Below are 25,210 nucleotides of genomic sequence, written 5' to 3'. Positions count from 1 at the left end.
ATCAATGACTTAAATGAGGGGGTTGTGGAATGCGTCCAAGTTTGCTACACGATACAAAGTTGGGAAAGTAAATTGTCAGGAGGACACAAGGAGGCTGCAATGCGATATAGACTGGTTAATTGATTGAGCAAGAAGGTGGCAGATGGAGCGTAATGTGTGGAAATGTGGAAGTATCCACTTTGATAGGAAGAATGGAAAAACAGAATATTTGTTAAAAGTTGTGGGACTAGTAAATTCTGGTATTCAGAGGGATTTAGAGGTCCTTGTACATGAGTAGCAGAAAGTTAACTTGAAGGTAGAGCAAGCAATTAGGAAGGCAAATGGTATATTCCCCTTTATTGCAAGAGGATTTGAGAACAAGAGTAAGGAAGCCTTGCTGCAATAATAGAGGGCTTTGGTGAGCCCGCAGCTGGAGTACAGTGTGCAATATTGGCCTCCTTATCTAAGGAAGGATATATTTGCCTTGGAGGGGATACAGCGAATGTTCACTAGATTGATTACTGGGAATGGAGGGCTGTCCCATGAGCAGAAATATAGTCGAATGGGCCTATATTCTCTGGAGTTTAGAAGAATGAGAGGTGATCTCATTGAAACGTATACAATTCTTAAAAGGCTTGACAGGGTAGATGCTGATAGACTGTTTTTGCCTGGCTGGCGTGACTAGAACTAGGGGTCATAGGCTCAGGAGAAGGGGGCCGACCGTCCAGGACTGTGATGAGGAGGATTGTCTTCACTCAGAGGGTTGTGAATCTTTGGAATTCTCTACCCCAGAGGGCTGTGGTGTTCAGTCGATGCATATTCTGAAGGCTGAGATCGATAGATATTTGGGAACTAAGGGAACCAAGGTATATGGGAATAGTGCAGGAAGGTGGAGTTGTGGTGGAAGATCAGTCATGTTCTTAATACATGGCGGAGCAGGCTCGAGGAGCCAAATGGCCTACTGCTGCTCCTATTTATTATGTCCTTATGCCAATTAAATTTCCAATAAAGACAAACCATTAATCAATACTGACCATAAAATGCTCAGACCCTCCCCAGTTCCAATCTCCCTGCATCCTTCATGCTGGGCAGCTGAAGACAAGTTATATTACAGCAGCAAAGCCCAGCTGGTTACCATGGGACCAGGAGATATGTTTACTTATTTGTTTAGCTGCGATCATTTCACTAAAAGTCTTTAATTTGCATGGATTGTGCCATATTATAAAACATTACTAAACCATATTCTGTCAGCCAAGCAGCACTGCCCTCAGTCACACGTGTCTCTGATGTGGGAGGTGTTGGTGGAAGAGCTGTCATTGAGTCCGACACCGCACACAGCAGATTGTACCTGAGACTGAGAAGGGTGCAGGTGATCTGAACCCACTGCACCTCACACAGCGACACCCCATTTGGAGACTCTGGTAAGCAGTCATGTATGAATGGACTTTTAGAACGTGCTGAGAAGTTTGCCACATGCTAAGTAGCGACTCAGGGGTGTGTGTTCCGCTTGTCCTGTCCCAATACTCAGTAAAGACCTGTGTTAGAATATTAGAAGGGTGTCTCTATCGGGAGACTGGAAGGAGAGTCAAGGATTTTTTGTTTATCAAATACATGTAAGGAGGTGAAGCTCACCTGTCTGTAGGGTCCTAGTGAGGGAGAGACGCAGAGCTCAACTCTGTCTGTAGGGTCCCAGTGAGTGAGAGACGCAGAGCTCACCTCTGTCTGTAGGTGCCCCACTGAGGGAGGGACACAGAGCTCATCTCTGTCTGTAGGGTCCCAGTGAGGGAGAGACGCAGAGCTCATCTCTGTCTGTAGGGTCCCAGTGAGGGAGAGACGCAGAGCTCACCTCTGTCTCTAGGGTCCCAGTGAGGGAGAGACGGAGAGCTCACCTGTCTGTAGGGTCCCAATGAGGGAGTGAGTTGGAGCTCACCTCTGCCTGTAGGGGTAAAAGTGAGGGAGAGTGGTAGAGCTCGCCTCTGTCTGTAGGGTCCCAGTGAGGGAGAGACGGAGAGCTCACCCATGCACTGGAGTGTCAGCAGGGATTGAATTCTCAAGTCTCTGGAGTGGGACTTGAACCTTCTGACTCAGAGTCGAGGGGGCTACCAACTGAGACACGGCAGACAATGTATTAGCGCAGTTTGAGGGCTGTGGTCGGGTTGGAATGTGGAGTTTACCTTTAAAGTCTGTAGGGTCTCAGTGAGGGAGAGAGATACAGCTTCCCCATTATAAATAGATACACTCACTGATTCCCTGTCCAACTCCCTATTTAAAGATTCCTCTGATCCCCAATTCCCTCAACTCACACTAATACAAATTCCATGTTTTCACTTCCAGATTATCAGCCAGTGAGATGAGGACTCTGCTGCTGATTCTCGGTTACCTCAGTAAGTAATTTCCATTATAAACCAACTGCACCCTGTGTTTTTAATGTCTTTACATAGCAAAATCTCACAAGGCGCCTCTCGTTTGTGACTTGGATTAGGGCTGTTTCAGGGCTGTGGCAGGGGCGGAAACCGGATTGTGAGGTTCCAACAGAGCGTAAATTGAAATTCTTACTTTCCCATTATATATACATTTAATTTGTGTTATTCGTTCATGGTATGCGGGCGTCGCTGGCAAGGCCAGCATTTATTGCCCATCCCTAATTGCCCTTGAGAAGGATAAACCGCTGCAGTCTGTGTGGAGAACGTACTACCACAGTGTCGTCAGGGAGGGTGCACCAGGATTTTGACCCAGCGACGAGGAAGGGACGGCTGATCAGATTTAAAAGTTATGCATTTGTGATAGCTATTCGATCATTACTCTGCACAGTTCTGTTCTCCAAATTACAAAAAAGAATGTAGAGGTACTGGAGAGGGTGGGAAAAAAATTTACAAGATGATACCAGAACTGAGATGTTCTCTCTATCAGGAAAGAATGAACTGGTTGGAACTCTTTTCTCCAGAAAAGGGAAGGCTGGGGATGGACCTGATGGCCGTCTTTAATATTATGAATGTCAACGTAGAGAAGATGTTTCCACTTGTGGGCGAGGCGAGTTCTAGGGGGTCATCAATATAAGATAGTCACTAAAAATCCAATAGGGAATTCAGGAGAAACTTCTTTACCCAGAGAGGGCTGAGAATGTGGAACTCGCTAACAGAGGAACAGGTTGAGGCGAATACCATAGATTATAGATAAGCACATGAGGGAGAAAGGATTAGAAGCATATGTTGATAAGGTTAGATGAAGAATGGTGGGAGAAGTCTCGTCGTGGAGAGAAAACACCGTTAGGAACAGTTGGGCTGAAAGGCCTGTTTCTGTGCTGTAAATTCTTCATATTTATATGCTGTACATATTTATATATTATTATACATATTATACTATTAATTATTATTCAGATATAAAACTAATGCATTTGTCATAGATCTGTAATATCTACAATATTGATCAATATTATTTATAATGCATTTATAATAGACTAGCTGGAGTGCCCGGCGGTGCCGAGGCTTTTTCGAGGGCATGTTGTTGTTGGAAAAGAGAGAGAGAGAGCGACTGGCGGGGGGGGTTGAAGAGAGAGAGCGATTGGGGGGGAAGAGAGAGAGCGACTGGGGGGAAAGAGAGAGAGCGACTGGGGGGGAAGAGAGAGAGCGACTGGGGGGGATGAGAGAGAGCGACTGGGGGGGAAGAGAGAGAGTGACTGGGGGAAGAGAGAGAGCGACTGGGGGGAAGAGAGAGAGCGACTGGGGGGAAGAGAGCGTGACTGGGGGGAAGAGAGAGAGAGCGACTGGGGGGAAGAGAGAGAGCGACTGGGGGAAGAGAGAGAGCGACTGGGGGGAAGAGAGAGAGCGACTGGGGGGAAGAGAGAGAGCGACTGGGGGGAAGAGAGAGAGCGACTGGGGGGAAGAGGGGAGGAAGAAGAGGGGGGAGGAGGGGGGAAGGGGAGTGGAGGGGGGAAGGGGAGTGGGGGGGGAGGGGAGGGGGGAAGGGAAGGGGAGGGTGGGAGTGGAGGGTGGGAGGGGGAAGGGGAGGGGAGTGGGGAGAGGGGAGGGGGGAGGGGGGAGGGGAGGGAGGAGGGGGGAAGTATTTTATTATTTAAAATTTAATATTAATAGATATTAAATATTGCAATATTAATTGATATTATGCATTTGCAATAGATCTTTAATCTTTGCATTATTGACTGATATTACTTATTATGGATTTGCAATAGATTTTTAATATTTGAATTATTGAACGTTATTTTTTATGTGGATTTGTAAAAGATGATTAATATTTGAGTTATTGATTGATATTATTTATTCGTGTATTTGTAACAGATCATTAATATTTGCATTATTGATTGATGTTATTTATTAAGGATTTGTAATAGATATTTAATACTTGAATTATTAATATTATTTACTAATGATTTGTAACAGATCTTTAATATTTATATTATTAATTGATATTTTTTACAGTTTTGTAATAGATCTTTAATATTTGTTTTATTGATTGATGTCATTTATTAAGGATTTGTAATATATCTTTAATATTTGCATAATTATTGATTTATATTATTTATTACAGATTTGTAACAGATCGTTAATATTTGCATGATTGATTGATGTTATTTAATATGGATTTTTAATAGAACTTGAATATTTGCATTACTGATTGATGATATTTATTAAATATTTGTAATCGATTGTTAATATTAGCATTGTTGATTGATGTTATTAATTATGGATTTGTAATATATCTAACATTTGATTTATTGATTGATGTAATTTATTAAGGATTTGTAATAGATCTTTAATATTTGCGTTAAAGATTGATATAATTTATTAAGAATTTGTAATAGCTCTTTAATATTTCCATTATTTAAGTTATTTATTAAGGATTTGTAATAGATCTTTATTATTTCGTTTTTTCATTGATGTTATTTTATGGCTTTGTAATAGATCTTTAATATTTGAATTATTGATCGATGTTATTTTTTAAGGATTTGTAATAGATCTTTAAAATTTGCATTACTGTTTGATGTTATTTATTACGAATTTGTGATAGATCATTAATATTTGTGTTATTGATTGATATCATTTATTAAGGATTTGCTATAGATCTTCAATATTTCCATTATTTAAGTTATTTATTCAGGATTTGTAATAGATCTTTAATATTTGAATTATTGATCGATGTTATTTATTATAGATTTGTAATAGATCTTTAATACTTGCATTATTGAACAATGTTATTTATTAAGGATTTGTAATAGAATTTAATATTTGCATTATAGATCAATATGATTTATTATGGATTTGTAATAGATGTTTAATATCTGAATTATTGATTGATGTTATTATTAAGGGTTTGTAATCCATTTTTAATATCTGCATTATTGATTGATATTATTTCATATGGATTTGAAATAGATCTTTAATAATTGCATTATTGAGCAATATTATTTATTATTGATTTGTAATAGATCGTTAATATTTGCATTATTGATTGATTTTATTTTTTAACGATTTGTAATATATCTTAAATATTTGCATGATAGCAAAATACTGCAGATGTTGGAAATCCGAAATAACAACAGAAAATGCTGGAAAAACTCAGCAGGTCAGGCAACATCCGTGGAGAGAAATTTGAGTTGACGTTTCGGGTCGAATCCTTCTTCAAAACTGGAAAGGAAATAAAATAGATCGAAGGCAGGGCTGCGATCTGACAAATGAAGTGAAAGAGACAAAAGAATCCGCAACCGAGGATTCCCCTCTACCGTGGTTGACACTGTCCTCGACCGTGTCAGTTCTATCTCCCGCACTTCTGCCCTCACCCCTGCCCCTCCATCCCGGAACCACAATACGGTTCCCCTTGTCCTCACCTTTCAACCCACCAGCCTCCACATTCAACGGACCATCCTCTGGCATTTCCGCTACCTCCAAAGTGATCCCACCTCCAAACGTATCATTCCCTCCCCTCCGAGACACCCTAGTCCACTCCTCTACCACCCCAAACAGCCCTTCCAATTCGCCTGGCACCTTCCCGTGCAAGCAGGGGAGATATAACACCTGCCGCTATACGTCCCCCCTTCCCACTGTCCAGGGCCCCAAACACCCCTTCCAGGTGAAACAGCGATTTACTTGTACTTCTCGCAAACAATATAATGTATTCGCTGCTCACGATGTGGTCTCCTCTACATTGGGGAGAGCAAACGCAGATTGGGTGACCACTTTGCGGAACACCTCCGTTCAGTCTGTAAGGGTGACCCCGAGCTTCCGGTCGCCTGTCATTTTAATTCACTGCTCCATTCCCACTCGGACCTCACCATCCTTGGCCTCTTGTATTGTTCCACGGAAGCTCAACGTAAACTCGAGGAACAGCACCTCATCTTCGGATTAGGCACTTTGCAGCCTTCGTGACTCAATATCGAGTTCAAAAATTTCAGATCATAACCTTGGCCCCTATTCCTTTTTTACTTGTAATTTTACCACTCCTTTCCCCCCCCCCCTTTCCTTTTGTTTCTCTCTCCCACCTGGCAGCTATCTCTTGCCTGCCAGTACACTTCACACCTAATCTCAGCTATTACCATCTCGTCTTGCTTCGAATACCTTTTATTGTCTCTTTTACATCTTTTGTCTCTTTCACTTCTTTTGTCCGATCGCAGCCCTGCCTTCGATCATTTTAATTTTCTTTCCAGTTTTGAAGAAGGGTTCGACCGAAAACGTCAACTCAAATTTCTCTCCACGGATGTTGCCTGACTGGCTGAGTTTTTCCAGCATTTTCTGTTGTTATTTTAAATATTTGCATTTTTGATTGACCTTATTTATTAAAGACTAGGTGGGGGAGCCCGGCTTTGCCAGGGCTGTTTTGGGCCGGGCGGTTTAAATCGAGTGCCAGGCTTTGGGGCCTCTCTGTGTCATTCTATGAATCTGCTGCCGGGCAACATTTTAAATCGAGTCCCAGGCTTTTGGGCCCTGTCTGTGTCCCTCTCTCTGGGCCGGGCGGTTTAAATCGAGTCCCAGGCTTAGGGACCTCTCTGTGTCCCTCTGTGAATCTGCTGCCGGGCAACATTTTAAATCAAGTCCCAGGCTTTTGGGCCCTGTCTGTGTCCCTCTCTCTGGGCCGGGCGGTTTAAATCGAGTCCCAGGCTTTGGGACCTCTCTGTGTCCCTCTGTGAATCTGCTGCCGGGCAACATTTTAAATCGAGTCCCAGGCTTTTGGGCCCTGTCTGTGTCCCTCTCTCAATCTGCTGCCGGGCAACATTTCTACCTTTTAATACCTTGAAAGATGAAAGTGAAATTACTTATAAAACGTTTTTGGTAAATCTTATGTTATTTTTAAAAGAGATAGTAACTTTTTCAAAGCTAGATAAGGAGAATAGTTTGAGCTGCAAGCAGTGAAACAATGGCTGGCAGATCCCTGAGATGAAAACGATTTGTCCCGCCCACACACACACTTAATACCTTGAAAGATGAAAGTGAAAGTACTTCTAAAATGTTTCTGGTAAATCTTATTTATTTTTAAAAGAGATACTAACTTTTTCAAAGCTGGATGATCAAAGTAGTTTGAGCTGCAAGCTGAAGTAATGGCAGTGAAACAATGGCTGCCAGATCACTGAGATGAAAACGATGAGTCCCGCCCACACACACACACACCGATTGGCCAACCATCAGGGGACCGTACTGTAGGATTGGTCAATCGTGACGGCACAGGATTGGTCGAACCTTGACGTCAGTCAATCAATGCTAAGTAGCAGATAATGAGTTTAATTTTGAAGGTTTTTTGCATAAGGCGCGAACAATTTTCGTCTGACCGAAAAGTAAATATGCCTACGACCGTCCCGGAACCGTAAGCTTTCTTTGGAGGTAACGCGCACGTAGGTGCGCTCTATAACTTTCGAGCACATAGCCGGACAGACGCACACCTGAGGACAGAAGGACAGACAGACAGAAGTATCCATTTATATATATAGATTTGCAATAGATCTTTTAAATTTGCATTATTGATTAAAGTTATTTATTAATGATTTTAATAGTTCTTTAATATTTTAATGCTTGGTTTGTGTTGTTAATTATGTATTTGCAATATATCTTTAATATTTGAATTATTGATCGATGTTAAGGATTTGTAATGAATCTTTACTATTTGCATTATTGATTGATGTTATTTATTAAGGATTTGTAATAGGTCTTTAATACTTGCATTATTGGTGTTAATTTTTACAGATTTGAAATAGATCTTTCATATTTGCATTATTGATTGATGTTATTTATTAAGGCTTTGTAATAGGTCTATAATATTTGCATTATTGATTGTATTTTTATTTATCGATTTGCAATATATCTTAAATATTTCAAATATTGATTGATGTTAATTGTTAATGATTTGTAATAGTCCTATAATATTTGCATTATTGATTGATGTTATTTATTAAGCGTTTGTAATATATCTTTAATATTTTCCTTATTGATTGTTATTAATTATGGATTAGCAATATAACTTTAATATATGCATTATTGATCAATATTATTTATTATGGATTTGTAATAGATCTTTAGTATTTGCGTGAGTGATCGATATAATTTAACATGGATTTATAATAGATCTGTAATATTTGCCTGATCGATTGATGTTATTTCAAGGATTTGTAATAGATCTTTAATATTTGCATTTTTGATAGATATGATCTGTTAAATATTTGTAATAGATCTACAATATTTACATTATTGATTGATATTATTCATTATGCATTTGTAATAGGTCATAATATTTTCATTATTGATTGATGTTATTTATTAAGGATTTGCAAAAGATCGTTAATATTTGCATTATTGATTGAAATGATTTAATATGGGTTTGTAATAGATCTTTAATATTTGTATTAATGATTGATATTATTTATTCAGGAATTCCCAACTCCCAACTGCACTTAAGAAAATCCAACTGTCTAGCCACTGTCCCTCCATTCACCATGACATTTCTACAGCTACTGATCTGCTCAACCACCTCCACACCAGCACATTTGATGCCCTAGTCCATACTAAAACAATTACCCTCTCTCTCCCTGGCCTTTCTTCCTGGTAAAGCTCTCATCTTCGTTCCCTTATGTGCAAGGGAAGCAGACTTGAATGGAAATGGCGGACATCTGGTTCAGTCTTTCACCGCCAGATCTGGCTGGAACACAAAAAGCACTATCGGGTCCTGCTCTCATCTACCAAAATTGCTCACTATTCCAGAATCATTCTGGAATGGAAAGATAAACTCTGGCTCCTATTCTCTACTGCTAACCGACTTCTTAACTCCTCGCCCCTGTCTCCTCCACATTCACCTCCGATAACATGTGAGGAGCTCATGGACTTCTTTGTCTCTAAGATTGAGACTATCTGTTCAGCTGCCTCTGTAACTTCACTTCCTTTCCCTAGCCCACTGGGCCAAACTTCATCTGCAATTCCCCCCTTCCCGAGCCCTGAACTGACATTTTTCTGCAGTTTCTCTCTGACCTCTCCTCATGACCTCTCTGCGCTCAACTTGTCAATGAGACCCACCTTCCGTCCCTCGAACCTATTCCCACCAAACTGTTGACCATCCAACTTCCTTTTCTGGCTACCATGTTAGCTGATATTGTTAACGCTTCCCTCTCCTCAGGTACTGTCTCACTCTACCTCAAGTATTCCATCATTACCACGATCCTCAAAAAATGAAACCGTGATCCCTCCGTCTAATAAACTAGCACCCAATCTCAAACCTCCCTTTCCTCTCCAAATTTCTTGAACGTGTTGTCGACTCGCATATCCGTGCCCATCTTTTCCTCAATGCCATGTTTGAACTGCTCCAACCAGATTTCCGCCCTTGCCACAGTACCGAAACAGCTCTCAGCAAAGTCACAAATGACATCCTTTTTGAATGTGAAAAAGGTAAACTATCCCTCCTCAGCCTTCTTGACTTACCTGCAGCCGTCGACATGGTTGAACACTCCATTCTTCTCCAACATTTCTGAACCATCGTTGAGCTGTTTGGGACTGCACTCACCAGGTTCAATTCATATCTATCTAATATCCCCTGCAATGGCTTCTCTTCACCTCCCGCATCGTTAACTCGGGTGCCCCCAAGGATCTATTCTTTGCCCCTCCTATTTCCCATCCAGATGCTGCCCCTTGGTGACATCTTGTGAAAACACAGCTTCAGTTTCCACAGGTATACTGACGACACCCAACTCTACCTCACTACCTCTTCTGTCCCCCCTCCATCGCCTCTCAATTGTGAGAATGCTTCTCCGACATAATGTGCTGGATGAGCAAAAACTTTCTCCAATTTAATATTACGAAGATCAAAGGCAAAATTTTCGTTCCCCGTCACTAACTCCATTCCCTAGCCACTCACTCCATCCATCTCCCTAACATCTGTGTGTGGCTGAACCACACTGTTCGCAACCTTGTTGTCAAATTTGAACTGAAATGTGCTTCTGAGCACACATCCACAGCACAACAATGACCGCCTACTTCCACCTCCGTAACAAGCCCCATTCGCCCATCTCCCCTGTGCCCACTGATCTACATTGGCTCCAGATTAAGCAGCAGCTCGATTTCAAAATTCTCATCCTTGTTTTCAAATCCCTCCATATCCTTGCCCCTTCCTATTTCAGTAATCTCCTTCAGCCCCAAATCCCCCCAAGATAATTGTGCTCCTCTAATTCTGGACTCTTGAGCCTCCCTGATTACAATCGCTCAACCTTTGGTGGCCGTGCCTTCTGTTGCCTAGGCCCCAAGCTCTGGAATTCCCTGCCTAAACCTCTCCATCCTGCTACCTCACTTTCCTCCGTTAAGGCGCTCCTTAAAACGTAGCTTTCAGAGCCAGCTTTTGATCACCTGACCTAATTTATCATTAGTGACTCGGTGTCAAATTATATCTTTTAAACTACTCCTGTGCAACGCCTTGGGAAGTTTTACTACGTTAAAGATGCTATATAAATACAAGTTGTTGTTATTATTAAGGATTTGTAATAGATCTGTAATATTTGCATTATTGATTGATATTATTTATTCTCCTCCTTCCTTGGCTCTGTTTTCACCGCAAGAGAATTGCGAATTGTTTCTATGTGTTAAGATGTCCTGAAATCATTGCACTTTATTTGCATAAATATTATGAATATTATTTATATTTACACACTTCTTTCAAATATTTAGCGAGCTGTATTTGTTTTTTAATGTTATTACTTACACTTATGTATTAGTACTTTTAAATTATAATTTACATTTTTATGTTTGTTTATATTTCACATTGTCATTTATTTTTCATCTTTAATTTCAGTTCTTGTACTTATCATAACATTTATATTTCTTATTCACGGGTTTGGTACCAGTTGGAGAATTGTATCCAATTCTGGGCACCACGTTTAAGGAATGAAGTGAATGCTTTGGAGAGGGTACAGAAGTGATTTACTAGAATGGTTCCAGGGATGACTGATTAGAGTTACCAGGCACGATCGGAGAAACTGAGTGTTTAACCTTAAATCAGAGAAGGCTAAGGGGAGATTCGATAGGGGGGTTTAAATTCATGAAGGATTTAGATAAAGAAAATAAAGAGAAACTGTTTCCACTGGCTGAAGGATCGACAACAAGATGGCACAATATTACAGTGATTGTGAAAATAACCAGAGCAGACACGAGATAAAGCTTTTTTGCACAAGGAGTGGTTAGGATTTGGAAAGCACTGCCTGATAGGGTGATGGAAACAGATTCATTTGTAGTCTTCAAAAGGGAATTGGATAAATAATTGAAGGAGAAAGATTTCTGGGTTATGGCGAAAGAGCGGGAGAGTGTGACTACCTGGAATGATCTTCAAAAAAGCCAACACAGACTCGATGGGCCCAATGGCCTCCCTCAGTGCTGTACTAATATATGATTATAAGTTATTCATATACTCAGTATTTTATCAGAATATATATCGATCAATTTGCATAACATATTATTAATTGCCTTTGATATCCAGCTTCCAATTTATTTGTATATTCAGTGTAAATATATTCAATTTTCATATATATGTAATAAATATAATATATATATATAATTTTATAGTTTTTCAATTAAGAACCAACAATAGAAAGTTATCTCACACTGACCATCGAGAGTGGCTCAACATCTGCACTCAGTGTTCACCTGGGGACTGAGATACCCCATGATATCTCTCACTGATCATCGAGTGTCCCTCACCATCTGCACTCAGTGTTCACCTGGGGACTGAGATACACCATGATATCTCTCACTGACCATCGAGAGCGCCTCAACATCTGCACTCAGTGTTCACCTGGGGACTGAGATACCCCATGATATCTCTCACTGACCATCGAGAGACCCTCACCATCGGCACTCATTGATCACCTGGGGACTGAGATACCCCATGATTTCTCTCACTGACCATCGAGTGCCCCTCACTATCTGCACTCAGTGTTCACCTGGGGACTGAGATACCCCATGATATCTCTCACTGACCATCGAGAGTGCCTCAACATCTCCACTCAGTGTTCACCTGGGGACTGAGATACCCCATGATGTCTCTCACTGACCATCGAGTGTCCCTCACCATCTGCACTCAGTGTTCACCTGGGGACTGAGATATCCCTTGATGTGTCTCACGGACCATCGAGAGTCCCTCACCATCTGCACTCAGTGTTCACCTGGGGACTGAGATACCCCATGATATCTCTCACAGACCATCGAGTGTCCCTCACCATCTGCACTCAGTGTTCACCTGGGGATGGAATACCCCATGATATCTATTACTGACCATCGAGAGTCCCTCACCATCTGCACTCAGTGTTCACCTGGGGACTGAGACACCCAATGATATCTCTCACTGACCATCGAGAGGCCCTCACCATCTGCACTCAGTGTTCACCTGGGGATGGAATACCCCATGATATCTATTACTGACCATCGAGAGTCCCTCACCATCTGCACTCAGTGTTCACCTGGGGACTGAGACACCCAATGATATCTCTCACTGACCATCGAGCGTCTCTCACCATCTGCACTCAGTGTTCACCTGGGGACTGAGATACCCCAAGATATCTCTCACTGACAATCGAGTGTCCCTCACCATCTGCACTCAGTTTTCACCTGGGGACTGAGATACCCCATGATATCTCTCACTGACCATCGAGTGTCCCTCACCATCTGCACTCAGTGTTCACCTGGGGACTGAGATACCTCATGATATCTCTCACTGACCATCGAGTGTCCCTCACCATCTGCACTCAGTGTTCACCTGGGGACTGAGATACCCCATGATATCTCTCACTGACCATCGATAGTCCCTCACCATCTGCACTCAGTGTTCACCTGGGGACTGAGATACCCCATGATATCTCTCACTGACCATCGAGAGTCCCTCACCCTCTGCACTCAGTGATCACCTGGGGTCTGAGATACCCCATGATATCTCTCACTGACCATCGAGAGTCCCTCACCATCAGCACTCAGTGTTCACCTGGGGACTGAGATACCCCGTGATATCTCTCACTTACCATCGAGAATCCCTCACCATCTGCACTCAGTGTTCACCTGGGGACTGAGATACCCCATGATATCTCTCACTGACCATCGAGTGTCCCTCAGCATCTGCACTCAGTGTTCACCTGGGGACTGAGATACGCCATGATATCTCTCACTGACCATCGAGTGTCCCTCACCATCTGCACTCAGTGTTCACCTGGGGTCTGAGATACACCATGATAGCTCTCACTGACCATCGAGAGTGCATCAACATGTGCACTCAATGTTCACCTGGGGACTGAGATACCCCATGATATCTCTCACTGACCATCGAGAGACCCTCACCATCGGCACTCATTGTTCAACTGGGGACTGAGATACCCCATGATATCTCTCACTGACCATCGAGTGTCCCTCACCATCTGCACTCAGTGTTCACCTGGGGACTGAGAGACCCCATGATATCTCTCACTGACCATCGAGAGTGCCTCAACACCTGCACTCAGTGTTCACCTGGGGACTGAGATACCCCATGATGTCTCTCACTGACCATCGAGTGTCCATCACCATCTGCACTCAGTGTTCACCTGGGGACTGTGATACCCCATGATGTCTCTCACTGACCATCGAGTGTCCCTCACCATCTGCACTCAGTGTTCACCTGGGGACTGAGATACACCTTGATGTGTCTCACTGACCATCGAGAGTCCCTCACCATCTGCACTCAGTGTTCACCTGGAGACTGAGATACCCCTTGACGTGTCTCACTGACCATCGAGAGTCCCTCACTATCGGCACTCAGTGTTCACCTGGGGACTGAGATACCCCATGATATCTCTCACTGACCATCGAGAGTGCCTCAACATCTGCACTCAGTGTTCTCCTGGGGACTGAGATACCCCATGATATCTCTCACTGACCATCGAGTGTCCCTCACCATCTGCACTCAGTGTTCTCCTGCGGACTGAGATACCCCAAGATATCTCTCACTGACCATCGAGTGTCCCTCACCATCTGTACTCAGTGTTCACCTGGGGAATGAGATACCCCATGATATCTCTCACTGATCATCGAGTGTCCCTCACCATCTGCACTCAGTGTTCACCTGGGGACTGAGATACACCATGATATCTCTCACTGACCATCGAGAGCGCCTCAACATCTGCACTCAGTGTTCACCTGGGGACTGAGATACCCCATGATATCTCTCACTGACCATCGAGAGACCCTCACCATCGGCACTCATTGATCACCTGGGGACTGAGATACCCCATGATTTCTCTCACTGACCATCGAGTGCCCCTCACCATCTGCACTCAGTGTTCACCTGGGGACTGAGATAACCCATGATATCTCTCAATGACCATCGAGTGTGCCTCAACATCTCCACTCAGTGTTCACCTGGGGACAGAGATACCCCATGATGTCTCTCACTGACCATCGAGTGTCCCTCACCATCTGCACTCAGTGTTCACCTGGGGACTGAGATACCCCTTGATGTGTCTCACTGACCATCGAGAGTCCCTCACCATCTGCACTCAGTGTTCACCTGGGGACTGAGATCCCCCATGATATATCTCACTGACCATCGAGAGGCCCTCACCATCTGCACTCAGTGTTCACCTGGGGATGGAATACCCCATGATATCTATTACTGACCATCGAGAGTCCCTCACCATCTGCACTCAGTGTTCACCTGGGGACTGAGACACCCAATGATATCTCTCACTGACCATCGAGAGGCCCTCACCATCTGCACTCAGTGTTCACCTGGGGATGGAATACCCCATGATATCTATTACTGACCATCGAGAGTCCCTCAACATCTGCACTCAGTGTTCACCTGGGGACTGAGACACCCAATGATATCTCTCACTGGCCATCGAGCGTCTCTCACCATCTGCACTCAGTGTTCACCTGGGGACTGAGATACCCCATGATATCTCTCACTGACCATCGAGTGTCCCTCACCATCTGCACTTAGTGTTCACCTGGGGACTGAGATACCCCATGATATCTCTCACTGACCATCGAGAGTCCCTCACCATCTGCACTCAGTGTTCACCTGGGGAATGAGATACCCCATGATATCTCTGACTGACCATCGAGTGTCCCTCACCATCTGCACTCAGTGATCACCTGGGGTCTGAGATACCCCATGGAATCTCTCACTGACCATCGAGAGTCCCTCACCATCAACACTCAGTGTTCACCTGGGGACTGAGATACCCCGTGATATCTCTCACTGACCATCGAAAGTCCCTCACCATCTGCACTCAGTGTTCACCTGGGGACTGAGATACCCCATGATATCTCTCACTGACCATCGAGTGTCCCTCAGCATCTGCACTCAGTGTTCACCTGGGGACTGAGATACCCCATGATATCTCTCACTGACCATCGAGTGTCCCTCACCATCTGCACTCAGTGTTCACCTGGGGTCTGAGATACACCATGATAGCTCGCACTGACCATCGAGAGTGCCTCAACATGTGCACTCAATGTTCACCTGGGGACTGAGATACCCCATGATATCTCTCACTGACCATCGAGAGACCCTCACCATCGGCACTCATTGTTCACCTGGGGACTGAGATACCCCATGATATCTCTCACTGACCATCGAGTGCCCCTCACCATCTGCACTCAGTGTTCACCTGGGGACTGAGAGACCCCATGATATCTCTCACTGACCATCGAGAGTGCCTCAACACCTGCACTCAGTGTTCACCTGGGGACTGAGATACCCCATGATGTCTCTCACTGACCATCGAGTGTCCATCACCATCTGCACTCAGTGTTCACCTGGGGACTGTGATACCCCATGATGTCTCTCACTGACCATCGAGTGTCCCTCACCATCTGCACTCAGTGTTCACCTGGGGACTGAGATACCCCTTGATGTGTCTCACTGACCATCGAGAGTCCCTGACCATCTGCACTCAGTGTTCACCTGGAGACTGAGATACCCCTTGAAGTGTCTCACTGACCATCGAGAGTCCCTCACTATCGGCACTCAGTGTTCACCTGGGGACTGAGATACCCCATGATATCTCTCAATGACCATCGAGAGTGCCTCAACATCTGCACTCAGTGTTCTCCTGGGGACTGAGATACCCCATGATATCTCTCACTGACCATCGAGTGTCCCTCACCATCTGCACTCAGTGTTCTCCTGCGGACTAAGATACCCCAAGATATCTCTCACTGACCATCGAGTGTCCCTCACCATCTGTACTCAGTGTTCACCTGGTGACTGAGATACCCCATGATATCTCTCACTGATCATCGAGAGTCCCTTACAATCTGCACTCAGTGTTCACCTGGGGACTGAGATCCCCCATGATATCTCTCACTGACCATCGAGAGGCCCTCACCATCTGCACTCAGTGTTCACCTGGGGACTGAGATACCCCATGATATCTCTTACTGGCCATCGAGAGTCCCTCACCATCTGCACCCAGTGTTCACCTGGGGACTGAGATACCCCATGATATCTCTCACTGGCCATCGCGAGTCTCTCACAAGATGTACTCAGTGTTCACCTGTGGACTGAGATACCCCATGATATCTCTCACTGACCATCGAGAGTCCCTCACCATCTGCACTCAGTGTTCACCTGGGGACAGAGATACCCCATGATATCTCTCACTGACCATCGAGTGTCCCTCACCATGTGCACTCAGTGTTCACCTGGGGACTGAGATACCCCATGATATCTCTCACTGACCATCGAGAGTCCCTCACCATCAGCACTCATTGTTCACCTGGGGACTGAGATACCCCATGATATCTCTCACTGACCATCGAGAGTCCCTCACCATCTGCACTCAGTGTTCACCTGGGGACTGAGATACCCCATGATATCTCTCACTGATAATCGAGAGTCCCTCAGCATCTGCACTCAGTTTTCACCTGGGGACTGAGATACCCCATGATATCTCTCACTGACCATCGAGTATCCCTCACCATCTGCACTCAGTGTTCAGCAGCTCAGTCTGCAGGTGCCCGCGTGAACTGCTTCCTGAAACTGACCCGGGTACAAGGCGTTCTGTTGTTAATGTATAACAGAAAGATCATTCTGTGAGGTGTGTGAGAGTGAGCCGGACGTCCTGAGTCTTTGTGTTAATAGAAGTAAAACGGAGCCCAAATTATAGGGACACAGAACGAAGCCTGGTTTACAGAATCGCTAAATTCCAGCTTTAAATGTGCTGCTTTTCTATTGGACGAAGTGAAGATGAGGTTATTGCTGCTTTCTGTTACCTGAGAGCGAAGGGATCATCTAGAATAGGGAGGACTGTCTGTGAGCAGTGAGTTAGTGGGGAGGTTGGGCTGGGAGACAGATGGAAACCTGGTTTAGAGAAGGAGGAACGATTCCACAATTCATTTGCGGACTATCTACAAGGGTAGAGATTGAGACTGAGGTTATTGGTGCTTCGGGGGGTAGAAGCTGTTGTGTAACATTAACTATTATCATTAAGCATATTTCTGTAACTCAGTTGCAGACTCCATACTCACTGACCCGTGTGAAAATCACACAGTCCTGGACCAGCCCTGGAGGAGCACGGACTGTAGTGGGACTCACTGCTATCACCAGGTGAAGTGTGATTGGAATGTTACCCGAGGATGGTACAGATTTAAAAGGTAACGTGAGGGGAAATTACCGATAAACTAGTCGATAAGCGAGGATTAAATGTACAGAAGTGAACAAAGTTTGAGATTAGGAATGGGAACATCAGGGAGACCGAGATCAACAGTCAGAACAATGGGACAGGGAGTCTTTCCAGGGATAGGGAAACAACCGAACTCGACAGAGAGAAACAGAGAGTGAAGGGAGATACCCGGGATAGAGGAGAATATAGAACTGGGACAGTGAGTAAAGGGAGATACCCGGGATAGAGGGGAATATAGAATGGGGACAGAGAGTAAAGGGAGACACCCGGGGTAGAGGGGAATACAGAACAGGGACAGTGAGTAAAGGGAGATACCCGGGATAGAGGGGAATATAGAACGGGGACGGAGAGTAAAGGGAGATAACCAGGATAGAGGGGAATACAGAACAGGGACAGAGAGTAAAGGGAGATACCCGGGTTTGAGGGGAATACGGAATGGGGACAGAGAGTAAAGGGAGATACCCGGGAGAGAGGGGAATATAGAACGGGGACAGAGAGTAAAGGGAGATACCCGGGATAGAGGGGAATATAGAACGGGGACAGAGTGTAAAGGGAGATACCCGGGATAGAGGGGAATATAGAACGGGGACAGAGAGTAAAGGGAGATACCGAGGATAGAGGGGAATATAGAACGGGGACAGAGAGTACAGGGAGATACCAGGGGTAGAGGGGAATATAGAACGGGGACAGAGATTAAAGTGAGATACCCGGGATAGAGGGGAATATAGAATGGGGACAGAGAGTAAAGTGAGATACCCGGGATAGAGAAGAATATAGAAAGGGGACAGAGAGCAAAGGGAGATTCCCAGGATAAAGGGGAATATAGAACGGTGACAGAGAGTAAAGGGAGATACCCGGGATAGAGTAGAATATAGAACGGGGACAGAGAGTAAAGTGAGATACCGGGGATAGAGGAGAATATAGAACGGGGACAGAGAGTAAAGGGAGATACCCGGGATAGAGGGGAATATGGAACGGGGACAGAGAATAAAGGGAGATACCAGGGATAGAGGAGATTATAGAACTGGGACAGAGAGTAAAGGGAGATACCCAGGATAGAGGGGAATATAGAACGGGGACAGAGAGAAAAGGGAGATACCAGGCATAGAGGAGATTATAGAACTGCGACAGAGAGTAAATGGAGATAACAGGGGCAGAGGAGAATATAGAACTGGGACAGAGAGTAATGGGAGATACCAGGGGTAGCGGAGATTATAGAATTGGGACAGAGAGTAAAGGGAGATACCCGGGATAGAGGGTAAAATAGAACGGGGACAGAGAATGAAGGGAGATACCAGGGATAGAGGAGATTATAGAATAGGACAGAGAGTAAATGGAGATACTTGGGGTAGAGTAGATTATAGAACGGGGACAGAGAGTAAAGGGTGATACCCGGGATAGAGGAGAATATAGAACCGGGACAGAGAGTAAAGGGAGATACCAGGGATAGAGGGGAATATAGAACGGGGACAGAGAGTAAAGGGAGGTACTCGGGATAGAGGAGATTATAGAACTGGGAAAGAGAGTGAAGGGAGATACCAGGGATAGAGGGGAATATGGAACGGCGACAAAGAGTAAAGGGACATACCCGAGATAGAGGGGAATATAGAACGGGGACAGAGAGTAAACGGAGATACCCGGGATAGAGGGGAATATAGAACGGGGACAGAGAATAAAGGGAGATACCCGGGATAGAGGGGAATATAGAACGGGGCAGAGAGTAAAGGGAGATACCCGGGATAGAGTGGAATATAGAACGGGGACAGAGAGTTAAGGGAGATACCCGGGATAGAGGGGAATATAGAACAGGGACAGAGAGTGAATGGGGATACCCGGGATAGAGGGGAATATAGAACGGGGACAGAGAATAAAGGGTAATACCCAGGATAGACGGGAATATAGAACGGGGACAGAGTTTAAAGGGAGATACCCAGGATAGAGGGGAATATAGAACGGGGACAGAGAGTAAAGGAGATACCCGGGATAGAGGGGAATATAGAACGGGGACAGAGAGCAAAGGGATACACCCGAGATAGCGGGAAATATAGAAGGGGGACAGAGAGTAAAGGGAGATACCCACGATAGAGGGGAATATAGAACGGGGACAGAGAGTAAAGGGAGATACCCGGGATAGGGAGGAATATAGAACGGGGACAGAGAATAAAGGGAGATACCCAGGATAGATGGGAATATAGAACGGGGACAGAGAGTAAATGATGGGTCTCATTTTCCGGTACATTCTGCGGGTCCCAGAATTTCATAGAAACATAGAATGGTTACAGCATGGAAGAAGGCCATTCGTCCCGCCGAGCCCATGCCAGCTCTCTGCAAGAGCAGTTAGTCCCACTCCTCCACGCTTTCCCTGCAGCACTGCATTTTTTTTCTTCAAGTGCTTATCCGACTCCCTTCTGAAAGCCATGACTGAGTCTGCCTCCACCACACTTTCAGGCATTGTTTTGTGGATATTAACAACTCGCTGACTAAAAATGTATTTCCTATGTTGCCGTTGGTTGTTTTGCCAATCACCTTAAATCTGTGTCCTTTGGTTCTCGACCCTTCAGCCATTGAGAACCGTTTCTCTCTACTCTGTCCAATCTCCTCATAATTTTGAACGCCGCTTTCAAATCTCCTCTCAAACTTCTCTGCTCTAAGAGGAACAATACCAGCTTCTCCAGTCTATCCACGTAACTGAAGCCTCTCATCCCTGGAAACGTTCTCGTAAACCTGTTTCTGCACCCTCTCTAAGACCTTCGAGGACTCTAAGGCAGCACGGTGGCATAGTGGTTAGCACTGTTGCCTCACAGCGCCAGGGACCCGGGTTCGAATCCGGCCTCGGGTGACTGTCTGTGCGGAGTTTGCACATTCTCCCCGTGTTTGCGTGGGTTTCCTCCGGGTGCTCCGGTTTCCTCCCACAGTCCAAAGATGTGCGGGTTAGGATGATTGGCTATGATAAATTGACCCTTAGTGTTAGGGGGATTAAATACATGGGGTTACGGGGATAGGGTGGGATATGTGTTGGTGTAGGGGTTACGGGGATCGGGTGGGATATGTGTCGGTGCAGGCTCGATGGGCCGAAATGGCCTCTATCTGCACTGTGGTGTTTCTGTGATTCTGTGATTTACATCCTTCTTAAAGTAGTGCCCTGAATTGGACACAATACTCCAGTTGAGGCAGAACCAGTGCTTTAAAGCAATTCATAATAACGTCCATGCTCTGTAGTCTATACCTCTATTAATGAATCAAAGGATTCCGTAAGGATTTTCAACCGCTTTTTCAATCAGTCGTGCACTTAAACAATTTGAGCACATCTACCCCTAGTTCTCCCTGTTCATGGACCACCTTTAGGATTATACACTTCAGTTTTTTTTATTTCCTCTACTCTTTCTTTATACCAAAATGCATCACATTGTACTTTTCTGCATTAAATTTCACCTACGTGTCCGCCCATTCCACCAGCCTGTCTATATCTTCTTGAAGTCTATCACTATCCTCATCACTGTTCACTATACTTCCAAGTTTTGTGTCATCTGCAAATTTTGAACTTGTGCCCTGTACACCCAGATTCAATTCATTAATATATGTCAAGAAACGCAGTGGTCCTAGAACCAACACTTGGGGAAGACCACTGTGCACGTTCCTCCAGCCTGACAAACAACCGATCACCAATACTCTGTGTTTCCTGTCACTTAGTCAATTTTGTATCCTTGCTGCCACTGTCTCTTTTATTCCATGGGCTTCAGCTTGGCTGGCAAGACTATTACGAGGCACTTTGTTGAACGCCTTTTGGAAATCCATGTACATCACATCAACCGGATTGCCCTAATCAACCCTCTCTGTTACCTCATCACAAAAAATGATAAAGTTAGGTAAACACGATTTTCCTTCAACAAACTCGTGTACATCCCGTCAACGGCATTGCCCAAATCAACCCTTTCTGTTACCACATCAAAGAAAATCATAATCATAATCATAATTATCATAATCAACTTTATTGTCATTGTTAGTGCACAAGTGCAGTACAACGAAATGTAAGCTTGCGGCTCCCGAGAGTGTACATTTTGATTGAGACATTTAACTTACATTTGGCTTGTACCATAAACATAAACATAATAAAGTGCAAATGTTCAAGTTAGTTAAACACGATTTGCCTTTAACAAATCCGTGTTGCCCTTCCTTACTTAATCCACACTTGTACAAGTGACTGATAATTTTATCCCTGTTTATTATTTCTAAATGCTACCCCAATACAGATTTTAAACAGACTGGCCTGTAGTTGCTGAGTTTATCATTAGACACTTTTTAGCACAAGGGTGCAACGTTTTCAACTCTCCAGTTCTCTGGCACCACCCCTGTTTCTAAGGAGGAGAGTAAGTTTCTGGTCTGTACCTCTGTGATTTCTTCCTTCACTTCCCTCAGCGTCCTACGATGCATCCCATCTGGTCCTGCTGACATATCTACATAAATTACAGCCAGCCTTTCTAGAACCTCCTCTTTAGCAATTATTATCCCATCCTGTATGTCCTCTAACTCCTCCTTCACTATGCCAATGGCAGCATCTTCTTACTTGATGAAGACAGATGCAAAGTAATCATTTCTGCACCTCAGCCATGCCCTGTGCTTCCATGTGTCGGTATCCGTTTTGGGCTATAAATGGCCCCACCCCTCCTCTTACTACCCGGTTACTATTTATATGCCTATAGAAGACTTTTGGATTACCTCTTTTGTTAGTTGCCATTCTATTCTTATATCGCCTTTTGGCCTCTTTTATTTTCTTTTTGACTTCTCCTCTGAACTTTCTGCATTTAGCCTGATTCACAGATGTATTCTCAACCTGAAATCTGCCATACGCACTCTTTTTCTGCTTCGTCTTACTCTCTATCTCTTTCCTCATACGGGGAGCGCTGACGTTAGTTGCCCTACCTTTCCCCCTAGTGGAAAAGTACCTTGACTGTACCCGAACTATTTACTCTTTAAAGGCAGCCCACTGTTCAATTACAGTTTTGCATGCCAATCTTTGATTCCAGTTTACCTGGGCAAGATTCGTTCGCAACCCACTGAAATTGGCCTTACTCAAATTAACCATTTTTACACTAGATTGTTCCCTGTCCTATTCCATAGATAATCTAAACCTTATGATACTATGATCACTGTTCCCTAAATGTACATCTACTGACACTTGCTCCCCTTGACCTACCTCATTCCCCAGAACCAGACCCAGCAAAGCCCCCTTCTTTATTGGGCCAGAAAACTACGGATCAAGAACGATCTCCTGAATGCATTTCAGAAATTCTTCCCCATCTCTGCCCTTTACAATAGTACTATCTCAGTCTATATTAGGATTGTTGAAGTCCCCCATTATCACTACGCTATATTTCTAGCATCTCACTGTATTTTCTCTGCAAAACTGGCTCCACCATATTTTTACCTACAGTTGGTGGCCTATCGAATAGAGTATTATTTCTTAACTCAAGCTTGAACCCTCCAGGACATCCTCTTTCTCCAGCACTGCAACATTCTCCGTCACCAACTCCTATCTTTCCTTCAATACCTTTCCTGAACAGTTTAAAGCCAGAAGTATTTAATACCAAATCCTGCCATTGTTTGAGCCAAGTCTCCATTATTGCCACAACATCATATCCCCATATAATTATTTGTGCCTGCAGCTCACCAACCTGTTTACTACGCTTCGTGCGTTCACATACATACACTGTAAACCTGTCATCTACCATCCTGTGTTCTCTCTTAGCCTGACCCCACATAATACCTTACTGTTTATTACTTTAGCACTATACATCGCTCGCAATCATTTGTCCCCTTTCTTTCTCATTTCTGAGGCCACATACGGGTGCCCATCCCCCTGCAACTTCGTTTAAACCCTCCCCAACAGCACCAGCAAACATCCCCGTGAGGATATTGGTACCGGCTCTGTTGAGGTGCAACCCGTCCGGCCTGTACATGTCCCACCTTCCGCACAACAGGCCCCAATGCCCCAGGAATCTGAAGCCCTCCCTCCTGCACCATCTCTCCAGCCACGCATTCATCTGCTCCATCCTCCTATTTCTAGATTCACTAGTGTGTGGCACCGGTATTAATCCAGAGATTACTACCTTTGAAGTCCTGCTTTTTAATCCCTTTCCTCGCTCCCTAAATTCTGCCTGCAGGAACTCATCCCTCCTTCTACCTATGTTGTCGGTACCAATATGGACCACGACCTCTGGCTGTTCACTCTCCCTCCTCAGAATGTTGTGCAGCCGCTCAGTGAAATCCTTAACCCTGGACCCAGGGAGACAACAAAACATCCTGGAGTAAAATCTGCGGTCGCAGAAACGCATGTCTGCTCCCCTAACATGAAAGCCCCTCCCACTATTGCATTCCCTATAATCATCCTCCCACCCCTGTACAGCTGAGACTCCCGTGGTTCCATGGAGTTGGCCCTGGCTGTGCTCCCCAGTGGAACCATTGACCTTTCCACTTTTCAGAACAGAGAAGCATTCAGGGGACTGCTGCATTACCTGCGTGGTCCTCCTCTTCTGTCTATGGGTCACCCATTCCCACTCTGCCTTCGCACTCCTTAGCTGCGGGGTGACCAACTTCTGAAACGTGCTATCCACGTTGCTCTCAGCCTCGCAGATGCAATGCAATGACACCAGCGGCTGCTCAAACTCTGAAAGCCAGGGCGCGAGCTCCTCCATCTGACGACACTTCCTGCACATGGGAAGCGTACTGGATTTCGCACATGGCACAGGATGCACATTCCACGGGACTGAGCTGCCCTGCTATATGTCTATTTATTGGAGAATTAATTAACTTTACAGAAACTTTAGACTAAGGAGTACCTAATGAAAGTCAGTAATATAATATGTAATTGACAGTTACTAAATTATTAAAGTGTTAACTTTTACTGATTTAACATAGTTTTAACAATTACTAATATAATGTATTGTTAACAGTTACTAATTTAATGTAGTATTTACAGTTACTGATCACCAATCTCCAGCTTTGATCCTAACCAGCTATTTAACCCCGACCCCTAACTTGAAGAGCAGAAACACGATGTGACCTTTCCCAACCAGTCAGTTCCCAGTCTTTGTATCAGTTAATAATAGC

The 25,210-nt window shown here is 44.5% G+C and overlaps 1 protein-coding gene across 1 annotated transcript in view; it reads left to right on the top strand.

Annotated features, from left to right (window-relative positions):
* The first annotated feature begins 1,282 nt into the window (after positions 1–1,282).
* LOC147091172 (uncharacterized) overlaps positions 1,283–25,210 on the top strand; it is a 201,895-nt gene continuing 177,967 nt past the window's right edge. The window contains exons 1-3 of the mRNA XM_085976668.1: positions 1,283–1,400; positions 2,314–2,363; positions 17,930–18,074. Of these exons, the coding sequence (XP_085832794.1) occupies positions 2,330–2,363; positions 17,930–18,074 (179 nt within the window). The 5' untranslated portion in view covers positions 1,283–1,400; positions 2,314–2,329. The remainder of the gene's footprint in view (positions 1,401–2,313; positions 2,364–17,929; positions 18,075–25,210) is intronic.

This window comes from Somniosus microcephalus, unplaced genomic scaffold (genome assembly GCF_052327205.1).
Source record: "Somniosus microcephalus isolate GS21.2 unplaced genomic scaffold, FLI_Smic_1.0 unresolved_chr3, whole genome shotgun sequence".
Classification (NCBI taxonomy): Eukaryota; Metazoa; Chordata; class Chondrichthyes; order Squaliformes; family Somniosidae; genus Somniosus; species Somniosus microcephalus.
This window is presented reverse-complemented; position numbering and strand designations above follow the sequence as displayed.